Consider the following 19,849-nt stretch of genomic DNA (forward strand, 5'->3'; position numbering starts at 1 on the left):
CACATCACTTCTGTCATATTCTTGCCAAAAATGCACAACTGGAATTTAATCATAAAGAAACATCCAACAAACCTAAGCTGAAAGTCATTCTATAAAATAACTGGCCAATAATTCATCAATAGTGTTAAAATTAAGAAAGACAAAAACAAAACGAAACAACAACAACAAACACCCCAAAGGATTATCTCGGATTAAAAGAGACTAAGGAGGTATGATAACTAAATGCAACATATGATCCAGGACTAGATACTGGTACAGGAAAAAATATATATACATATCAGCTTCTAGACACTTACACTTGTGGTCCATACACTTCTACCCTCCTTAATCCCCACCCCCCGCACTGACCACAAAAAAATTACGAGTCCTTCTCTAAAGGAAATGAAATAGTCCAAGATGAAATCAGTAACCAGAATCAATGTACCACATCCAAGTAAAGCCTTTTTCATTTTGACATTTATAGTACTTAGTAATGTCTAGTAATATACACATACTTAGCATAAAAGTCAACATCAGTCAAAAATAAAAATCTCAAATTAAAAAAAAAAAAAACTAGCCAGTTAACAAGTCCTTCACTGGTGCAGAGATCCCTGTGAGTCAAAATGCATGCGTGTGCACACACACACATACACACACACATACACACACACACACACACACACACACACACACACACACACACACTCCCTCAGGACACAGTGAAAAAGGATGAGAGGTTAACTGTTTTAGCAAATATAGATATCCAAAATATTTCATCCATATAAATAATATACTGTAAAACAGAACAGAAAAAAGGGAGGACTCATATATTTCACACCTCTTATGCCCCACCTCATATCTCTTCAGCCCATTTTTCTCCTCCAGTTTTTGCTGTGGCAAGGAGCTTCTGCACAGTTGTAACCTAACAGCATAGATCTCTCAGCTTCTGCACTATGACTTCTTTGGCACCACTGCATACTGCTGAAGAACCTCACCTAGCACTCACGTGTATATATTTGCAGTGTGTTCAGTAGGAGTGCTCGCCTATACTTCAGGTAGTCAGGTCCCGGCTGGATTAAGTCCCAATTGTTCACAGTGACGATCAGCTTGGTAATGTACTTTCCTCCTTTCTCTGGACTTTCCTGGTTTACCTTTCCCTGTTCCCTATTCCTGTAACCCTTGGATTTCTCAAAATAAACTACTACATTCTGATCCTCATTTCAGGCTCTGTTTTCGAGGAGAACACAGACTGAGACAGTCTGTAACAGAACTGGAAATAAGAGCAGAGCCACAAAATAAGACTTGGGAATTGGACAATTAACTTGTAACTGGCAATAACAATCTCATTGCTGATGACATGAGCAATAACTATAACATGAGTGATAACTTCTAGAATTCAATGAAATCAACAACTTATGATTCACACAGGGGAGTAAAGAATTGGGAGATGGTGAAGTACTGATCTGTGGACAGTATGGACACAATGGTAATTAAATACTATATAGAGTGAAAATGGCTTTTGTTTACAGTTTTCTATGCCTTGTAAAAAAAATGACAGCGTCAGTTTAAATAAACATCAAATCAAAACATGCTGTCAAAGTCAGAAGTTCTCATTGGCAGTGTTTAGACTCTTTTCTTCTGAAGCAGCAGAAAAGCAGGTTTAGAATTGCAAAGGTAGCAGAGCTACAAAAGAGACTCAACTCACAACTTCAACAGGCCTCCTGTGCGAGAGTCAGGGCCTAGATAGAAAAAGAATGAAATCCTGGGAGACTTGGGGTGAGGGGAAAAAGCCTGAAAATCCTGAATCTCCCAGATTCTTCTGGGTTCTGCTTCTGGGGGTAGGTTGGTAGAGAAATTTCTATCAGGGGACACAGTAAGGTTTCCACTCACCTAAAGCTATGACTTGCTCATTTTGGACTCCTCGTATCAGTGGGACAATGGGCAAAGAAAATAGTTATTATTAGTGGGAACAACTAACTTTGACAATTACCCTGATCAGGATCACAGTTACATGGTAGGAAAAACAGATTTTTCCAAGACCCAGGAGATGTAGAGGAGTGCCTAAAATTCAGAGTGGTAGAAATCATTGCCTAATGATAACTCTTACGAGTTTACCTGCAGCAACCATGATCGAAGAATGCTAAGGTAACTTGGGGATGAAGGCTCATGTCATCCTATCAGACTAATAGTTCAGAACAGCCACACTGCAGGCCCAGAGAGAAGGAAACAAGAAATTTGTAAAAGGGGAGGAGGATGATAGATACTTTATTATTCCTTCAGGGCCAGCTGCAGTAGCTAGGACCAAAGCCTGTTCCCACTAATTCCCTTTGGTAAAGGGGAATGAACTTGGCCACCATATTGAAAACACTGTAACTAACTGTACTCAATAGAGGGCACCAAGGGATATGAGCATTGCAAAATGTGGACTATAGTTATCACTCATTTTGCCCTACCTCACTTCTCCACTGCTTTCTACTTCCCAACCATCCTTCAGCCACTGCCATAGTCAAACCAACTTCCTTAAAGAGATAACCAGACACTAGCCAGCGGTCCTGAACAATCTTGCTTTCTGCCCCGGAGTTTCTCTGATGCGACTGTGGGACGTCTATGAGCAGCTATGTTGACCACATGCATCCAACTACGGCAGAGAGTTACTGGCACCTTACACCAACCTTGACAAATGGGGGACAAGAGCCAATAATACATTCTCTCCTTCCTCTACTATTTTTTAGGTGGCCTAATTAATCTAAGAAGCATTCTACATACCACCTGAAATGGTCCCAGGAGGATAGAAACCAACTCTCCACAGTACTGACCAGGCTGGTAACATACCCTGGTACTGGCTTTCCCTCCTTCTTTATGTCACTTTCCTTGTCCTACACTCCTATTTCATGGAATCAGTTCTAGAAACAAAACACTAACATGCAAGTCCTTTTCTTAACTGCAGCTTTCTGGGGTAACTAAGCTAAGAGACACATTCTTATAAGAGAAAAAAACACAGTGGCTGAAATTGAAATAGGTGAAAACAAAAGGTATGTTGGAACATAATATAAGGAAATCTCTTAGAATATATAAACAAAAAACAAAGATGACAGAAAATGTGAGAAATGAGACAAAGTGAGTTATTAATAAAGTAGAGGTCCAACTAAGATCAAATGAAGAAAAAAAGAACTGAGAAAATAAAAAGCAGCAAATTATTAGCAAACCAATGCAATGAAGTTTCCCAGAACACAGACATGCATGTAATCTTCAAAAAGAAACAGCCAATGGAGAGCCAAGCTGGATGCATAAAATATTCATTACTACGACATTTTAAACGAGGATAAATGGAAGATCCTAAAAGATTTGAGAGGAGGAAAATTTTGATGACCAGCAAAAGAAGAGGAATTGCACTGCCATCAGCATATCATCAGCAACAAGAAATGCAAGAGGACAACATAACAATGTCTTTATATTCCAGAAGGAAATGGATTTTTAATATAGAATTTTACATCTCTCCAAATTAACTATCAAGTATTCAGAAAATAATATAATTTGAAATATTTTAGGAGTTACACTCATATCTTTCCGACGTCCGTCAGGATATACTAGGTTATGCTGCAATAATCACTCAAAACTCTTCCAGGCTTAAAACAATAAAGGTGTATTTCTCTCTCATGTTATATGTCCACTGCAGTTATATTGAGAGTTCTGTGTCAAATAACCCTCATTCTAGAAACCAGACTGACAGAACTGCCACTATCTGGAACACTTCTAGTGACTCTCAGACAGGAAAAGAGGCTTTTCACTGAAAAGTTAAACTTGAAAGCAAGTTAACTTTTAGGCAGCAGAACTATACAAACCTACAGCATGCCTAGAAGTTGGGTGGTATGTGCAGGGGAGAAAAATACATGCTATACAGCACTAATGACTATTATACTTTCTCAGGCAGTTATGTGAATTTACTTCAATAAAACAAAACTCTAAACCAAGGAACAAAAAAGAAACTGGAACCACCGAACAGTGGACTCACAGGGGAACTGCTGTGCCAAGTGTAGGCACCATCAAGTTGGAAAAGGATGACACATGGCTCGCAGAAGACTTAGTTAAAAATGAGTGAAAAAGACGACTGAGAAACTGGAAAAAAGTGAGGACATGATGAAGAAAATTATGGGGTGGGGGTGCTGAGGAGGAGGAGGAAGAAAAGAGGTGAAGAAAGAGGAAAAAGGAAGAAGGGAGAAAGATGGGGGTGGGGAAAGAAAAGAAATCCAATTAAAATTTACCCTAGGAATATTAACCATTCAGTAGCATGGGTGTCACAACATGGAACATGTAAAGAAGTAAACGGTATTATTTGGCTTTGGAGTAATAGTTGCAATAAAGAAAGCAAAGAAAACTGTATTTATTGACTGTTAAGAATCAAACTATAAAGACAGAAACTTTATGCTTACAAAGCAATACAAATGTCACTAACCTTGAAAATGTAAAAGCAGCAGCGTATTTTAGAGTAGTTAGGTAAAGGCAGGAGGTTAATGGAGGTAGAGAGGTAGGTGGAAGGACAAAAGAACCAATGTCCTGATCTTAAAAATGAAGAGACAAGTGACGCTGTCTCTTAAAAAAAAAAACAAAAAAAAACAAAAACAAAAACAAAACAGTGGTTGCAGTTTCTCAGTGGAGAAACTGAGACCTAAAAACTGGAAGGATTTGAAAGGAAGTAAAAAGTTTTACAAGGGTTAGGTAAATTTATTCAACACACATACATTATCTAAACTTTAGAAGTCTTTTTGTTTTTCTTTTTAAGTTTGTTTATTTTGAAAGAGTGCCCCAGTGAGCAAGCAAGGGAGGGGCAGAGAGAGCGAATCCCAAGCAGGCTCCGCACTGTCAGCGCATCCAGAGCTGGACTTAGGGCCTGAACCCATGAACCGAGAGGTCATGACTTGAGCTGAAACCAAGAACCAGACATTTAACCGACTTAGCCACCCAGGCATCCCTAAACTTTATAAATCTTCAAAGAGCTACACACCATTATCTAGAGATGTGATAACCATCAGTAAAAACCAAAACTGAAATGGTTAAATAAGACAGATTGTCAGAAGATACTTCTTTTTCTTTTTTTTAATGTTTTTTTATGTTTTTGAGAAAGAGAGAGAGTGAGCGGGAGAGGGGCGAGGAGACAGGGAGACACAAAATCCAAAGCAGGTTCCAGGCTCTGAGCTGTCAGCACAGAGCCCCATGCGGGGCTCAAACCCACGAACCATGAGATCATAACCTGAGTAAGTGTTGGTTAGGATATGGAGAAAAAGGAACCCTTGTGACTGTTGGTGGGTGGGAATGTAAATTGGTTATAGCCATTGCAGAAAACAATGTAGAGGTTCCTCAAAAAATTATATAGCTACCATGTGACCCAGCAATTCCACTACTGGGTATCTATCCAAGTAAAACGAAAATACCAGTTCAAAGATATATATATGCACCCCCATTTTCACTGAAGCATTATTTACAATAGTCAAGATATGGAAACAACCCAAGTATCAATCAAAGATAAACAGATGAAGATATGATATACACACACAAAAAGGACTACTACTCAGCCATAAAAGGAATATTTATCTTGTCATTTGCAACAACATGGAGAAACCTTGAATGTATTATGCTAAGTGAAACAAGTCTAACAGAAAAGGACAAATACCATAGGATTTCATTTATATGTGGAATCTAAAAAAACAATCAAACAAAACCTAGACTCACAGATGCAGGAAACAGACTGGTGGCTGCCAGAGGTGAAGGGGGTGAAGGTGGGAGATGACAGGGGTGAAGGCGATTAAGAAGTACAAAAAACAATGTCCAACTCTTGACTTCGGCTCAGGTCATGATCTCATGGTTCATGGGTTCAAGCCCTAAAACTGGCTCCTTGAGGAGCCGGCTTGAGATTTGGTGCAGAGCCTGCTTGAGATTCTCTCTCTCTCCTCTCTCTGCCCCTCTCTCTCAAAATAAATAAAAATAAACTTAAAAACAAAAGAAGTACAAAGGTCCAGTTATAAAAGTAGTCATGGAGATACAATGTATAGCATGGGGAATATAGTTACTAACAATGTATTAACTTTGTAAAGTGCCAGTGACTAGACTTTGGTGGTAACCATTTCGCAATACACACAAATGACAAATCACTATGTTGTACACTTGAAACTAATATATGTCAATTTACCTCAATAAATTTTTAAAAATATGATTGTGGGCTACTGAGTTAAAACAATGAGGCTCAAAGCCTGACTTTACTACATGCTGGCAATAAAGTCTGAGGCACCTACCAGAGATGATGTGAGAATTAAATGTGACATCAAAAAAGTTCTCTTTTGCTTTTCCTCCTTTACCTTATTTTTTACTATGCAACTCCAATGTGCTCTGAGCACCTTTCTGCCCCCACCCACGCTTGAGTCTCATGAATCTAGTCGTAAAACCTATCCCTGTGTGATTTCTAGACGAGCAGAAATGTACTTTAACAAAATCTATTTGTCCCTATTAATCCTGCACCCTCACCCTCTACTTTATTCAGATGATCTCTTCCCAAATAGTTTTTGTTTCTGTAAGTCTCTGATCATGTTTAAAGGATCTTTAGGGGGCGCCTGGGTGGCTCAGTCGGTTGAGCATCCGACTTCGGCTCAGGTCATGATCTTGAGGTCCGTGAGTTCAAGCCCCGCATCAGTATCTGTGCTGACAGCTCAGAGCCTGGAGCTTGCTTCTGATTCTGTGTCTCCTTCTCTCTGCCCCTCCCCTGCTCATGCTCTGTCTCTGTCAAAAATAAACTTAAAAAATAAAAAAGTAAAAAGTAAAAAATAAAGGATCTTTAGGTCAAGGTCCAGTGGGGGGAAAAAAAAATTCCTCAAAGATTAAAGAAAGTTCTATTCTATGGGGGGCCTGGGTGGCACAGTCGGTAAACTGTCCGACTTCAGCTCAGGTCATGATCTCACGATTCCTAAGTTCGACCTCCACATCAGGATCTCTGTCAGCGCACAGCCTGCTTCAGATCTTCTGTCTTCCTCTCTCTCTCACTGCCCCCCTCCCGCTCGCAAACACTCTCTCTCAAAAATAAACAAACATTAAAAAAAAAAGTTCTACTCTATAACGCAAGATATTTCTGGCTTTGTCTTCTTGTTTGTTGGATTTATCTTAAACCAGTTTCCTGAAGCTGACAAAATAGTTCTAACAACTTCAGGCTTGTCACATAATTTAGTCCCCTAAGGTGAAAAAGTATCTATTCTACTGTCTCTTTTCTAAGAGCAAGTAAATCTCTTTTCCAGAAATCCTCAGAAAAACTCTCATAGCATTCATTGGCATATGTATGGTAAACTGCTCAGTTCTAAACCAAGTCTTGGGGAAAAGGAATGCCATGCCCAGACTGATTTAGGAGTTCCTGTGGGAAAAAACGAATACAAGGCAGAGCCAGTTATTTCTGAAACACATGGGTTATGGGGGGGGGGGGGGGGGGGGCGGATACTTCAGTGATAGTTCAAGAACTGTTAGGATAACGGAGCCATACAGGAAACCAGTAACGTTCACCATAACCGTTATTTAAAATTTATTAATAAAAGGAGTCAGTGGAATCTGTTCTCAAACTCTTCAACTGTGTGTCCTCATGGCAGTGGTAACAGACAGCTGCTATACTAAAGGTAATGTATGTTTCTAAAGGTAATGTCTGTTTGCAAAGTATGAGAATAGCCCACTTTTGCATGAGGTTTTCTACACAGGACATGGGTGTGATTTTGAAATAAGATATGACAAAAATGGGATTTAATCATACCCAAAATCCCCCAAAGAAAGTCTGTATACAGTACATATTTTATATGCATTTAAAGTTTGAAAACACAAAAATTAAAAAAAAAAACACATTAAGTATTGTGAGCTGAAAATTAATCCCAGTAACATTCTATCTCCACAGATCTCAGTTAAAAACTCTCTCAAGTTAAATAGACAAAAAATACTTCATCTAGAGAATGTTCCCATAAAAACCACTTAAGTCTTAATTTGTACCACGATTCTCATACACTTCTGAAATACCACCACAAATGAACTGGGAAGTAGGCATGTTTGCATTCTATAAGCCAGTTATGTGCCAAGTGATCCACTATTTCCAGCCAAAAACTAAGCTTACATTTCAAATCAGAGTCCCCTGGAAACTTTGAGAGGCTAACTGTAGCCTCCTGTGTTCTGGCCATATAATTTAAAAATAAAGTTCCCTTCAGTGGCATCAGTGGAAGTCAAATCTAGAACAATAATTTACTGACCTGTTGCACCCTGAGTACCGTTAGTAGGATTGAACAGTCTTTCAGATGCCACACAAGAGACAGAAAAAACTGAAAGGGAAACACAAAATGTAAGATTTAGGGTCACGGAAAGAGGCAAAAATATCAGATGACCTGTATTACTATAAATTAAATTCGTAAGATTCCTATCCCCACTACAATGAACTTGAGGTCTGAAAGTTTGCCCCTCCCCTCAAAAAATTAAAATTTTGCCCCCATAGTATCATATGCCTCATTTTTAATTTGTGTATCAAATTGCGTTAGGCATTTTCTATCCAAACCAAACAATTCTAAAATTCAGGACAAAATGACTTACGTGTCACCCTTACCTTGAGGTTGGGGAACTCTAGCAAAGTCAGTGAAATGCTGGCAACAATTCTCATTTCCTTCTTTGTATTCCATACATCCGACATCCCTTGGGATCATTTACAATAGTATGGCAAAGCAGAATCTATGTCCTTCAGAAGAGTGACCAATGCATTCTACAGCAGGAAAAGAGATATCCAGGAAAAGGAAGCTATGCCTATGACAAAATACTCTCAGTGAGTGAAAAGTGAAGACATTCAGATGTTAGTTCTGTATGAGATCACACATTAAGTTTTATCAGATATGTTACTCTGTCCACCATTTGGAAGCCATCCTTCCTGACAGAATTCCTCTGGAGCTGACCATTATCATCTCCTGCCTCTTTTGCCTCCCACACTGGTTGGTCAAAGAACCCCACTTCCCTGGACACACATTAGGTCAGAGCTGGCCCCATGAAACTAGCATGGCTATTCAGAGTCCTTTTGAGGAAATGCTATAGAAACATAGTGGAAAACTGATCTCTCTCTTTCTGACATTGAGAAGTATATGGATAATGGAAGCCTGGAGATGGTGATGGACATTTATAGAACACTTAAGACTATGACTGGGGCACTTAGGTGGCTCAGTCAGTTAAGCACCCAACTCTTGATTTCTGCTCAGGTCATGATCTCACAGTTCATGAATTCAAGCCCTGTGTCAGGCTCTGTGCTGACAGGGCAGAGCCTGCATAGGATTCTCTCTCTCCCTCTCTCTCTCTGTCCCTCCTCCACTTGTACGGTCTTCCAAAATAAACTAAAAAAACTTTTTAAAAAAAGACTATGACTAAGAATAAAGCATAGAGGGAAAGCAAAACCAAGAGAAGTGATACACCTGAATTCACACTCTTGAACTTTTGCTGTAGCCAATAAAATCCCAGACGGATTTTTAAACTTTGAGTAACTGAAATTTCTTTTACTTGAACCTATGTTATATGTTACTGATTAGAGATTTTTAGAATTAACATCGTAGAGTACACAGAAGAAACCATGCCTCTCCCAGTAAGAAAAACGATCATGTCTTCAACTATTTACTATTATGACTCCTTTGCAGAGGGGAAAAATTATAAAGTAATCTTTCACACTATGTTCCTGTCAGTTTTTTCATCCAAACAAAAAAAAAAATTAGAAATCAATTCTTGTGAAGATTAAATGAGCTAACGTAAGTATACAGAATGCCTAATAACTAGTAAGAACTCAATAAATGTTAATTTTTTAGAATAAATTAACTGGATAGCAAGCTTATAAAGCATAGGTTAACATCTAAGTGACTACACACTCCAGGAATAACTTCTCCATAGTAAGAAAGCTTTAAGAAAATGTTTAATATCCTTAGGAGGACCTAGCACCCTGGTTTTAAACGTATTAATTTATGTTCTCTTTCTTTCCAAAACAGATGAGGTGACTTCTTTGGAAAGACCAAATTAGATACAATATGGATGGACACTTGTTCCATCAACTGTTACCTTTGTACTCTTGGGCAAGTTTAATCTCTCTGGGCCTGTCTCCCCATCTATAAAAACAGTAAGTGAGATGTTACAGAAGGATGAAATAAGTAACAAAAGCACAAAGTGCCTTTTTATATTAACCACTCGATGATTTACAATTTATTACTATTATTTCAGGAAAATGACTTTAGTATTACCTAATTTTGCGTAACTGGTTATTTCTTAAAATAACATTTTTGGTGATTCCTCTAAATCTTAGAAATTTTCAGTTTAAATTTTTTTTTTCAACGTTTATTCATTTTTGGGACAGAGAGAGACAGAGCATGAATGGGGGAGGGGCAGAGAGAGAGGGAGACACAGAATCAGAAACAGGCTCCAGGCTCTGAGCCATCAGCCCAGAGCCTGACGCAGGGCTCGAACTCCCGGACCGCGAGATCGTGACCTGGCTGAAGTCGGACGCTTAACCGACTGCGCCACCCAGGCGCCCCAGAAATTTTCAGTTTAAAACTTGAAGAAAACCATTAGCTATTAACTTCTGTACCTTATTGATGAATACCAACAAATGTCAGTTATATTATCAACTGTTTTAAGTCCAATTAAAGGCAATGGTGCAACCAGAACCCAGGTTTCCTAACCTCCCCCCCCAAACCCCAGCTAAATGTTCTTTCTTCTCTACTACACTGCACATAATTAAAATAAATCCTTAGACTTTATTTCTGAAACAGGTAAATAAAACTACTAATTATGAATGCATGGAAAAAACATTCCAAATGCCAGGGAGAATATAATACAGTGACCATAAAAGCAGTATCCTGGTAGCTTTAAACATCTTCCAAGAGTGAAATTCCTGCATTCCCCTTTTTAGACCAATACAGATTAAGCTTCTGTAAAACTGTGATCATGATTTGGTACACAGTGCAACAGTAAATGCAACACTATGTAAAAAAAGAAAAAAAAAGTGGCCAAATATTTAAATATCCCAATGCCTGAAAAATTCAACTTAATAAAAGTCAAAATTTCAAGTATAACTCAAGAAGCTGAAATACAAAAAAGGCTTTTATACACTGTTTTGTGTGGCCCTCTGTTTTATATAGCTTATTACCACTAGGAAGGATTGATGGTTAATTTAAAGTATGTAACTGTAAGAAGTTAAATTACAAAAGTGTATTTTAAAAGTAAAACAGAAAAACATCTGTAAAATAATTTATTCATCAAAGATGAAAACAGAAAAACCTGAAATAAGAAAACAATCCTACGACCAGACTAGATCCAAAAATGTTATCAGATGAATAAACACTTAATCAAATACTAACTCAATCACACACCATCAGTTCTTATATTAGCAACAGAAGTAGGCTTTTAAAATTAGTTGGCCCAGATCAATCATTTCTGCTAAAATATGCAAAAAATGGGAGGGTGGCAATCAGGGTTCTTAAAGTACCCAAACATAAAGCATCATTTTATGTCCAGTAATTCATAAGAACACAAACTGGCATCCAGACAAAAATGAAGTACAACAGGTAAGTGTCAATCTTTACCAATTTATTTTATACAAAACAGTAGCAATGTAGAATATGGAGTATCTTCCGCTGCCACACACATAAGTTGTGAACATTCCAAGCCAATGTATACAGTTGGAGGGGAAGGCTAACGATAGCATCAACCATGCTACTGAACATAGGAATTTTTTATTTAAAAAGATTAAAAATTAGATAGCAATGTCTTCTTAATATTGCTCTCATCATTGAAGACCGAAGAAAAATAAAAAGTGACTTTTTAAGATTAAAAAAAGAGGGAAAGGGAGAAACAAAGAGGCTGCTACAACACTGCCATACTGTCAAACCATCATACTTCAATATTTGCATACTTGATAGCAGCATTATTTTTACTGAACCGTGTGCAACTACATTTAGAAACACATCAAAGCAAAGTATCATGGCAGTCATCAATCAAGATCCAAAAGAAAACAAACAAAAAATAACTCTAGGATGAACACACTATAAGTAGATGAACATTTATGGAGAATGAATCAATATCTACATTCTTGGACTGTTCCATTCTGCTCCTTTAATAAAAGTGTCAACTCAAATTGTCAACTGTGCATTTTTGGAGGATTTGAGTTTTTCCAGTTCGTATTATACTGCATGCTTGGAACAAAAAGGGATATAATAAACCCTTCTACACAATGAACTTTAAGTAGACCGCTGAAAATAAATTTACTACTTGTAAACACACACAAAAAAAAAAAATACAAGATTTTCTTTATCTTTAAACAATCAGTGCTTCCAAAAGCGCATTATCTTCTATATCGACCTCTCTCCCCTCGGTCTCTGTCCCGGTCACACAATCGCTCTCTTTCTCTCTCTCTATCACGTCCTCTATCTCGTTCTCTGTCTCTTCTGTTATCTCTAGGGCGGTCTCGCTCCCGCTCCCGATCTCTTTCACGGGGTCTACTTCTCCGACCACTGACAACAGCTTGTGTGCGACGAAGGAAATCATCCACTCTCATGTCATAATCATGCTAGAAAATAAGAAATGGATTAGGTATGTCAAAAATCAAATGGAACTTATGAGTCCCCATACTGTAATTACTGTACAGTATGGAAAAACAATCTACAGAAATGTACTAATGCATTAATTCACAGAATGTAATTTTGACACTGCTTAGAAAAAGATTGTGACACCTAACTAGTCACCCACAACAGTGATTATTCAAACCTTGTTGCAACAACTCACTTCAGGAAGTTTCTTATACAACTCTAATGACTTTTCTAGCCAATTCTTTTTACTAAGATTTAAGCCAAAATAATCACCTAGTGATGACGATCAACTATCATGGATGCAAGCCTGATGCCAACTATGCTAAATATCATCCGTGTTTTTCTCCAACAGGTGAACCCTACTTCTTTTCCTCCTTTGACTCTACAACCTGAACCAAGTCTGCCCTCTTAAGGTAAAACTAGGAGTTGTTATATTCCAGATTTTCTTTCAAACTAAACCATTGTTAATGACAAGCAAGTTTCGAAATTTGATAGACTTTTAAGAGAAGAGGGACATCTGGGTGGCTCAGTTGGTTAAGCATCCGACTCCTGATTTCAGCTCAGGTCATGATCTCACTGTTGTGGGATCGAGCGCCACATCGGGCTCCATGCTGGGTATGGAGTCCTCTGCCCCTCTCCGGCTCACTCTCTCTCAAAAAATACAAAAAAATTTTTATTTAAAAAAACTAGAATTTTAAGAAAATATGTACTTTAGTAAGATTGTGAGGTCTACTCCACATAGATCTAAATATACATGAAAGGCTGGGGAGAACAAGAGAGGGTAAGATGAGCAACTGTCTAGATGAGGTGCAAGGTGTCACTGTGACTACTTCTAGGCTTAATCCCTGCTCTAGCTTTCTATTCTTAGTTCTCAACTCACCTTTACTTACTGAACTTGGTCTTTTTCCAAAAGTCAGCTTAAATATTCAGATTATTGTGTTCAAAAACACAATTCCACCCTCACATACCTTGAATACATGAATATTATACTAGCATAAAATATATACACTAACCAAAAAATTACATACAGATGCATAAAACTTAAAAGGACAATAATACCTTTTCATAAAAGAATCTTAGAAAGAACTATTTTGAAAATTATGTAATCATTTATAAAAAGTACCACAACCCATCTAGCCAACTAAGTTTTCATCATACATAAGCCGTATATTTCTTCCTGTATTACTGAAAAAAAAAAACTATTAACATCTATTAGTCAGGATTCTCAGATTGTTTCACTGAATATTAAAGATCCTAATAGGATTTGATTTTGAAAAGTTACTGTCTTTATGAGAATAAGAAAATAAATAACAGACAAAAAGTTATCTCAAAAACGGGCTAGGCCACTACTGCTCTGACTGGCCCTCTCAAATATGCATGCTCTTCATCTAAGTGGGAAGATAATGTTTATTTGGCTCAGCCAAAAGACTCATCACCTCAAACTGGTTGGGGGGGGAGGGGATGACAGAGGGTTGAAGAAGGTGTCCAAACTGTACATCCTACTTTAACAACCTAACTACGTAAGACTACCAAACTTATATACAAAGGAATTATGCTAACAAGTGCTAGGAGACAATTTCAGTTTAAAAAATGAAAGTATTATTAGGGAAAGGGAAAAAAAAAAAAAAGGAATATCAACCATTTAATAAACAAACTCAACCCAACTAGCATAATGGGAAAAAAATCCCATAAATCTCAAACTAGAACTGTCTTTCATTCACTGTTTTGAAGAGATCAAAAAATGCTTTTCATATCAACCATATCAAATTATTAGAACCAGTAATTACTAAAGGAAAATTATCCATCTGCCTTTCTTAACATCTGTTTGTTATTTGTTAGCATTCTCTTAAGAGTCAGATAGAGGAGGTGAATTGACAAAATTTATCAGAGAAACAAGTAACTAAATAAGACCAGAGACGATCGGTTAACTAACTTAATACATACCATCCAATCTATGAAAATTGAGTCAGAATATACAGAAAGCTTAAAAATACCTATTTACAATAAAAATTACACAATTATTTATAACTGAAGACCCCAGTACAGAAAGAAAATCTAATTCACCATATCCCAGGACACTATTACCTAAGAGTTATATGCAGAAGTTGCCTCCACTTGAGCAGTTTGTTTGATCAGTGAAAGAAATAAGTCTATTTAAATAATCCAAAGGAATTAGCCATTCTTAATAAAAACAAGTTGTGAATTACTCCAAAACAGTATGGAGTAAGAATATCCCCACATTTAAATTATCTACAGAATTCAAGGTAGTTCCTTCACACTTCTGCCTTCTCGTGCACTTACTACTCGTTTATCTCTGTATCTTGCTTCATGTGGTACTGGGTGATGTCCTGAGTAAGGGGGATGAGCTTGAGGAGGTGGAGCATGGTGCTGATAGTAAGGATGGTGTGGAGGTTGTTCCATTCCAGGATAAGGAGCCTAAGAAAAGAAACCACTTCCATAAGCATCTACCAAATATCCGTGTAAATAAACCATTTTTAGAATTCCACTATCCAAACAAATAATTTAATAATCTGTACTACCCATTTACTTCCACAGAATTAGGGTTTGTCAGAATACCCTCTTGTTGTGCTTGTTGGAAATATATGCATAACAAACTAATTACACATCCTTGAAGATTTAACATGTTTGGGGCTCCTGGATGGCTCAGTCGGTTAATCATCTGACTCTTCATTTCCACTCAGGTCATGATCTCCCGGTTCGTCAGTGCAAGCCCTGCCTCAGGGTTCCATGCTCACAGTGTGGAGCCTGCTTGTGATTCTCTTTCCCCCTCCCCTGCTGGTGCACGCACCATGCACCCACCGTGCACTCTTCTCTCCCTCTCTCTCAAAATAAATACACCAACTTAAAAAAAGAAGATTTAATATGTTTACACTTTCATGTCGTGTCATTTAAATACTAATAGAACACAGTAAACCCTTAATCAGTGCTTACAATGAGCCAGGCACTGTCCTAAGCACTGAGGGAGGCACCAACAACTGGTTAAGTAACTTAAGATCACACTGCTAGTAAAAAGGTGGAGCTGGACACCATAATCAGGCATCCTGGATCTAGAATCAATCATCTCAATCTTAACATCTACCCTTAAAAAAAAAAAACAAAAACAAAATCTCCAGAATCTAAGGAACTTTTAAATGCCATTATAAAATGTGTAAGAGCAAATCAAAGGTTACTTTCCTAGTTAGTGCCAAGAGAGTATTTTGACATTTAAAAATTTTCACAGAATCTAAGGAAAGCAATCTTATTAATCCATCTATCTTGTACACAGTACCTTAAGTGCAACAAGTCAGATGAAGAAGCCACATTACAGGCAGCATTAAAAAAAAAAAAAAGATAAGCACTATTTAAACTTCCAAGTTTTTTATTTCTTGGGAATTAATTCTTCAGCTATCCTCAATACCTTAAAAGATACTCTTAAGAAGAATATTCAGCTTTCTTACAGGAAAAAGAATAGTTATGAACAGCATTTAATTAACCTTATTTTACAGAAAAAAAAATTAATGAGTGTTGGGATCAAGCACTTTACTAAACTTCACATGTATTTTATAAATTATTTTGACAATCCCATAAAGTAAACACTGATATTCATTAAATTTCAAGCCACAAAAGGACAGGCACAATGTCGATTTCATTCACCAACCAAGCCTAACGCAGAGTGCCTTGCACAGAATGAGTACATTAATTTGATGAGCCAAAGAATGGACAAATACCCTCTGAGTTTTACCGATAAAGAAAACTAAGAAAGAAACCTATTATGAAACTTGCCCAAGATCACAGAGTTAAGAAGGGAAGGTATCTGAACCCAGGCAGTTTGCAGTACTAGCTACTACAAAAATAAACTATAACACTTACTAATTAAACTTGTACTACTAACACAAATCAAATTACTCACTAGTTTTTAGTTGTAAAAATAGATTCCAACAATTTATTTAATGGGTAACTGTAACAGCCATCTTCCAAATAAGCATTCAAAATATATGAAACTACAAATGAAGTGAAATAATTTGCAAAAAAAAAAAAAAAAAAATACAAACCATTCCTTGCCAAGGAGGTGGTGGTCCCATGTTATGAAATTCCCTCACATAATCATTGTAGGACTAAAATGAAAAATAACAATGTCAATAATAATAAAAATCAAACCCAGAACTATAAAATAAATCAGATCCTGGTTTTATGAACATTAAACATATAAAATGAAATGCTTACCCCATTTAAAAACACATCTCGGCGAACTCCTGAAAATCGTCTGTTGGGAATAAGATTTGTGAAACTAAATTCAGGTAATTCATAAACTAGTTCTAAGAATGTAATTTGAAACTAAGCAAGAGTGAACCCAACTTACCTGTCTACTTCCTGGTATCGTGGATCCTTTAAATACCCTGTTCAAACATCAAGCATTTTAGTAAATCAAATTTATATTTTTTATTATGGCATTATAATTAAACCTTCCTTACCACTCATTTCAATTCTTTCCATGAAATATAGTGATGCTATTAAGTGATGCTATTATTGTATTATTCCATTTTCAGATTTTCTTCTTAGATTACAAGATAATCTAGAAAGTAACTAATAACTTACTGATACCACAGAATTATAAACTGCTAGAGAGGTTTTCATATGAATCTTCTAAATCCACACCCCAATTCTCGCTAGATAGAAAATTTCTTCATTCTGCTCCATAAGAAAAGTAAGGGCAGAGGAATTATCTTGAGGACACTGTAATAGGACTTCCTTAAAAACAAACGTTTACTTTCCACCTTAGGTATTCACAAGCTCTGCTAAGTCAACCACAGACAGTTTTTAAAAATGCAAACTTAAGGGGGAGAAAAACAAGTCCCAAAAATGAAGATGTATACATTTTAAGTGAAAGAACCATGACAAAAAAAGAAATATTCTTTCTCCCCATCTTAAAAGATGGAAGGACTCAGCAAATTAAAATGTAAAAACATTTGAGTGCTCATGTTTCTGAGGAAAAACTAATTTCACTCTCAGGAATATCCATTTTGGAGAAGAATGAGGTTTATCAAGCCAAAAAATGCTGTAATGTTCACTAATACCAACTTCCAAATTGCCTAATTTTTGTTAAGTGTATTGTAAGTACCGTCTCTTAAACTCTGCCTTTTTAAATTCTGATAAGACTAGCTGAAAGCTGCTTTCTAGATTCTCATTCCTCTCTAAAAACATGTGAAAGATTTTTATTTAAAAAAAACATAGCATAACTTCAGTTTCCAAATAAAGCTATATACCACATGAAATACTAAGTATTATAGAAAACGAAAAACATAATAAAGTGTAAGATGGCTGCTTTCCCTAATCATCTTTAATCTTAAAACACATGTGCAGTTTCCATTTGTGAAATAATTGTAAATTAGCAACATCAGGTAATTAACAGATGATGATGAGTCACACTAAAATAGATAACGTTCACGAAGTAGAATTTAAGTGACAACTATTGATAATTTCCTATGATTTAAGCAGTCATGTCCTAAAGTTTTCTCACTTTTAGAACTACAGGATTACAATAAATGTTTTTGTGTCGTTGTTGTTGTTTTTGTTGTTGTTTCATAATTTTAAGTCAAATATCTGCAGGATTATAAAATATTAACCTGGTCTCTGGTGAAACTCAGGGGCATAGTCAATCCTTGGTTTCTTTCTGCTGTTATGAATATCATAATCTTCTGGTCGACGCCTACACAAATTAGACACATTAGAAATTAAACCAAAAACTGCTGGGAGAACAAACAGCAATGCAAGAGTTTCTGACAGAAATAAGTACAAAGAATAGCCCATTATTTCCTTTAAAATAACATCCTAATTTCTGGTGAGCAAATCTTAAAATTTCTAAATTTTAATTCCTTTAATTACTATATAAATCAATCCTTGAATGTATTGCTGGAACTAGATATGCTCTATAATCTCATGCTATCATGAAAAACTTGGAAAGAGCGGTCTGCTCCAAATATGTAAATCACATTTTAGTATTCTAAACAAAAGTAAATGAGCTGCTCTCAAACTAACGTAAACATCCAATTTAACACTTTCCCAAATAAAGTCTCCATTCACGTGAAAAAACAAAGAAAAAAAAAAAACTATCACCATTACACAATAGGTAACTCTAAAATCTATATATTCAAACTTATTAATACCATCTTAGAAGACGTCTACACAGAATTATTTCTTGCTTCTTTTGCTTTGCACAAAATTATGCTTTTCACATGATCGTACAGAAAATTTGATACTTATTCCAAGTGACTTTACAGGAAAGTTTTGATAATCTTAATACTTGGAAAAACTAATTTCTATAGTTAATAACATTTAAAAACTAAGGGAATTTTTTCCAGAGACAATGCCTTAAAATAAAACTGGAAAGTAATGGAGCAATTTAACAGAGTTCATAAAACGAGTTCAAAGTATATATTCTTTAGAAAGTGAAATTTTACTGTCTGCAGAGGACTGCTCTTTATGGTCTCCCATAAATCTCAATGGCTAATGTAATACATCATTAAGTACACTTCACTTTATTTAGCATTTAATAAAGAGCTACACAAAATAAAAACAAGAATTCCAAGTTTTTTTGGCAATAAATGTATCTTTTTACCCTTACTGTCAAATAAAAAGTCTATATAATAACCTGGCATCACTAGTTTTCCAGCTGTTTCTTTGAGTTATCAACTGCTTTCATTAACTTTTCCAAGACAAGTTCACTCAAACTGCAAAGTGCAATTACCCCAAGCCCCCGCCCTCCCCAACAAAATAAAAACAGTTGCATCTACAATAAATAAGACTAAGAAAATTAAAAGCTGGTTTAAAAAATAAACATACCGCTTTCTTGTAGTTTGGGGAGTGCATTTACGACCGGTATAAAACATGATAGAAACAGTTCATATAGTAGTCCAACTACTGACTTTAAGCTGTAAGCCATACATATATGGAGGCCCTGGCAGGCTTGAGAGAAGGTGTAGTGGTGTAATAAGTATAGTTTGCAGTCCATTGCAAAACTGAGGTAAAAACTTCACTTGTATATATTGTATTGCACTGGAAACCTCTTAGCTTAAACTTCAAAAGACATCTTGGTGTTCAGTCCTTTAAGGCCAAAAGTAAGGGGGCTCTGCCAGGTGTCCTCCTACCTACTTGACAGTGTCCTTTTTAAGCTCAAAGAAATGGGGACTCTTGTTGGATTATCTGTACCTACCACAGGATGTTTCCACCAAAAGGAAACTTAACCAAAGGTTTCATCCCATCAA

At 36.5% G+C, this 19,849-nt stretch overlaps 2 protein-coding genes and 1 long non-coding RNA gene across 10 annotated transcripts in view; 1 reads left to right on the top strand and 2 right to left on the bottom strand.

Annotated features, from left to right (window-relative positions):
* LOC101087662 (UDP-glucuronosyltransferase 2A1-like) overlaps positions 1-9,241 on the bottom strand; it is a 53,107-nt gene extending 43,866 nt beyond the window's left edge. Inside the window, exons 1-2 of one of the 2 annotated variants that reach the window (XM_045056266.1) lie at positions 8,588-9,241; positions 8,241-8,309 (exon numbers count right to left, since the gene is read on the bottom strand). In XM_045056266.1, coding sequence (XP_044912201.1) covers positions 8,241-8,309; positions 8,588-8,684 — 166 coding nt within the window. In that variant the 5' untranslated portion in view covers positions 8,685-9,241. Of the gene's footprint in view, positions 1-4,432; positions 4,585-8,240; positions 8,310-8,587 lie in introns of those variants that run through there. The other variant, XM_019829416.3, reaches the window with a different exon arrangement.
* Positions 7,495-15,462, top strand: LOC123385050. The gene is made up of 4 exons (XR_006597032.1): positions 7,495-7,625; positions 9,996-10,123; positions 12,940-13,000; positions 15,290-15,462. It is a non-coding gene; the product is annotated as an uncharacterized LOC123385050 (long non-coding RNA).
* The window catches only part of YTHDC1 (YTH domain containing 1), a 35,309-nt gene continuing 27,028 nt past the window's right edge, over positions 11,569-19,849 (bottom strand). For 4 of the 7 annotated variants that reach the window (XM_019829414.3, XM_019829412.3, XM_006931083.4 and 1 more), the window contains 6 exons: positions 18,212-18,294; positions 16,948-16,984; positions 16,812-16,875; positions 16,640-16,702; positions 14,889-15,023; positions 11,569-12,568 (listed from right to left, as the gene is read on the bottom strand). In XM_019829414.3, coding sequence (XP_019684973.1) covers positions 12,344-12,568; positions 14,889-15,023; positions 16,640-16,702; positions 16,812-16,875; positions 16,948-16,984; positions 18,212-18,294 — 607 coding nt within the window. In that variant the 3' untranslated portion in view covers positions 11,569-12,343. The remainder of the gene's footprint in view (positions 12,569-14,888; positions 15,024-16,639; positions 16,703-16,811; positions 16,876-16,947; positions 16,985-18,211; positions 18,295-19,849) is intronic. The other 3 variants (XM_003985313.5, XM_003985312.5, XM_019829413.3) reach the window with 1 other exon arrangement.

This window comes from Felis catus, chromosome B1 (genome assembly GCF_018350175.1).
Source record: "Felis catus isolate Fca126 chromosome B1, F.catus_Fca126_mat1.0, whole genome shotgun sequence".
In the NCBI taxonomy this organism is placed as follows: Eukaryota; Metazoa; Chordata; class Mammalia; order Carnivora; family Felidae; genus Felis; species Felis catus.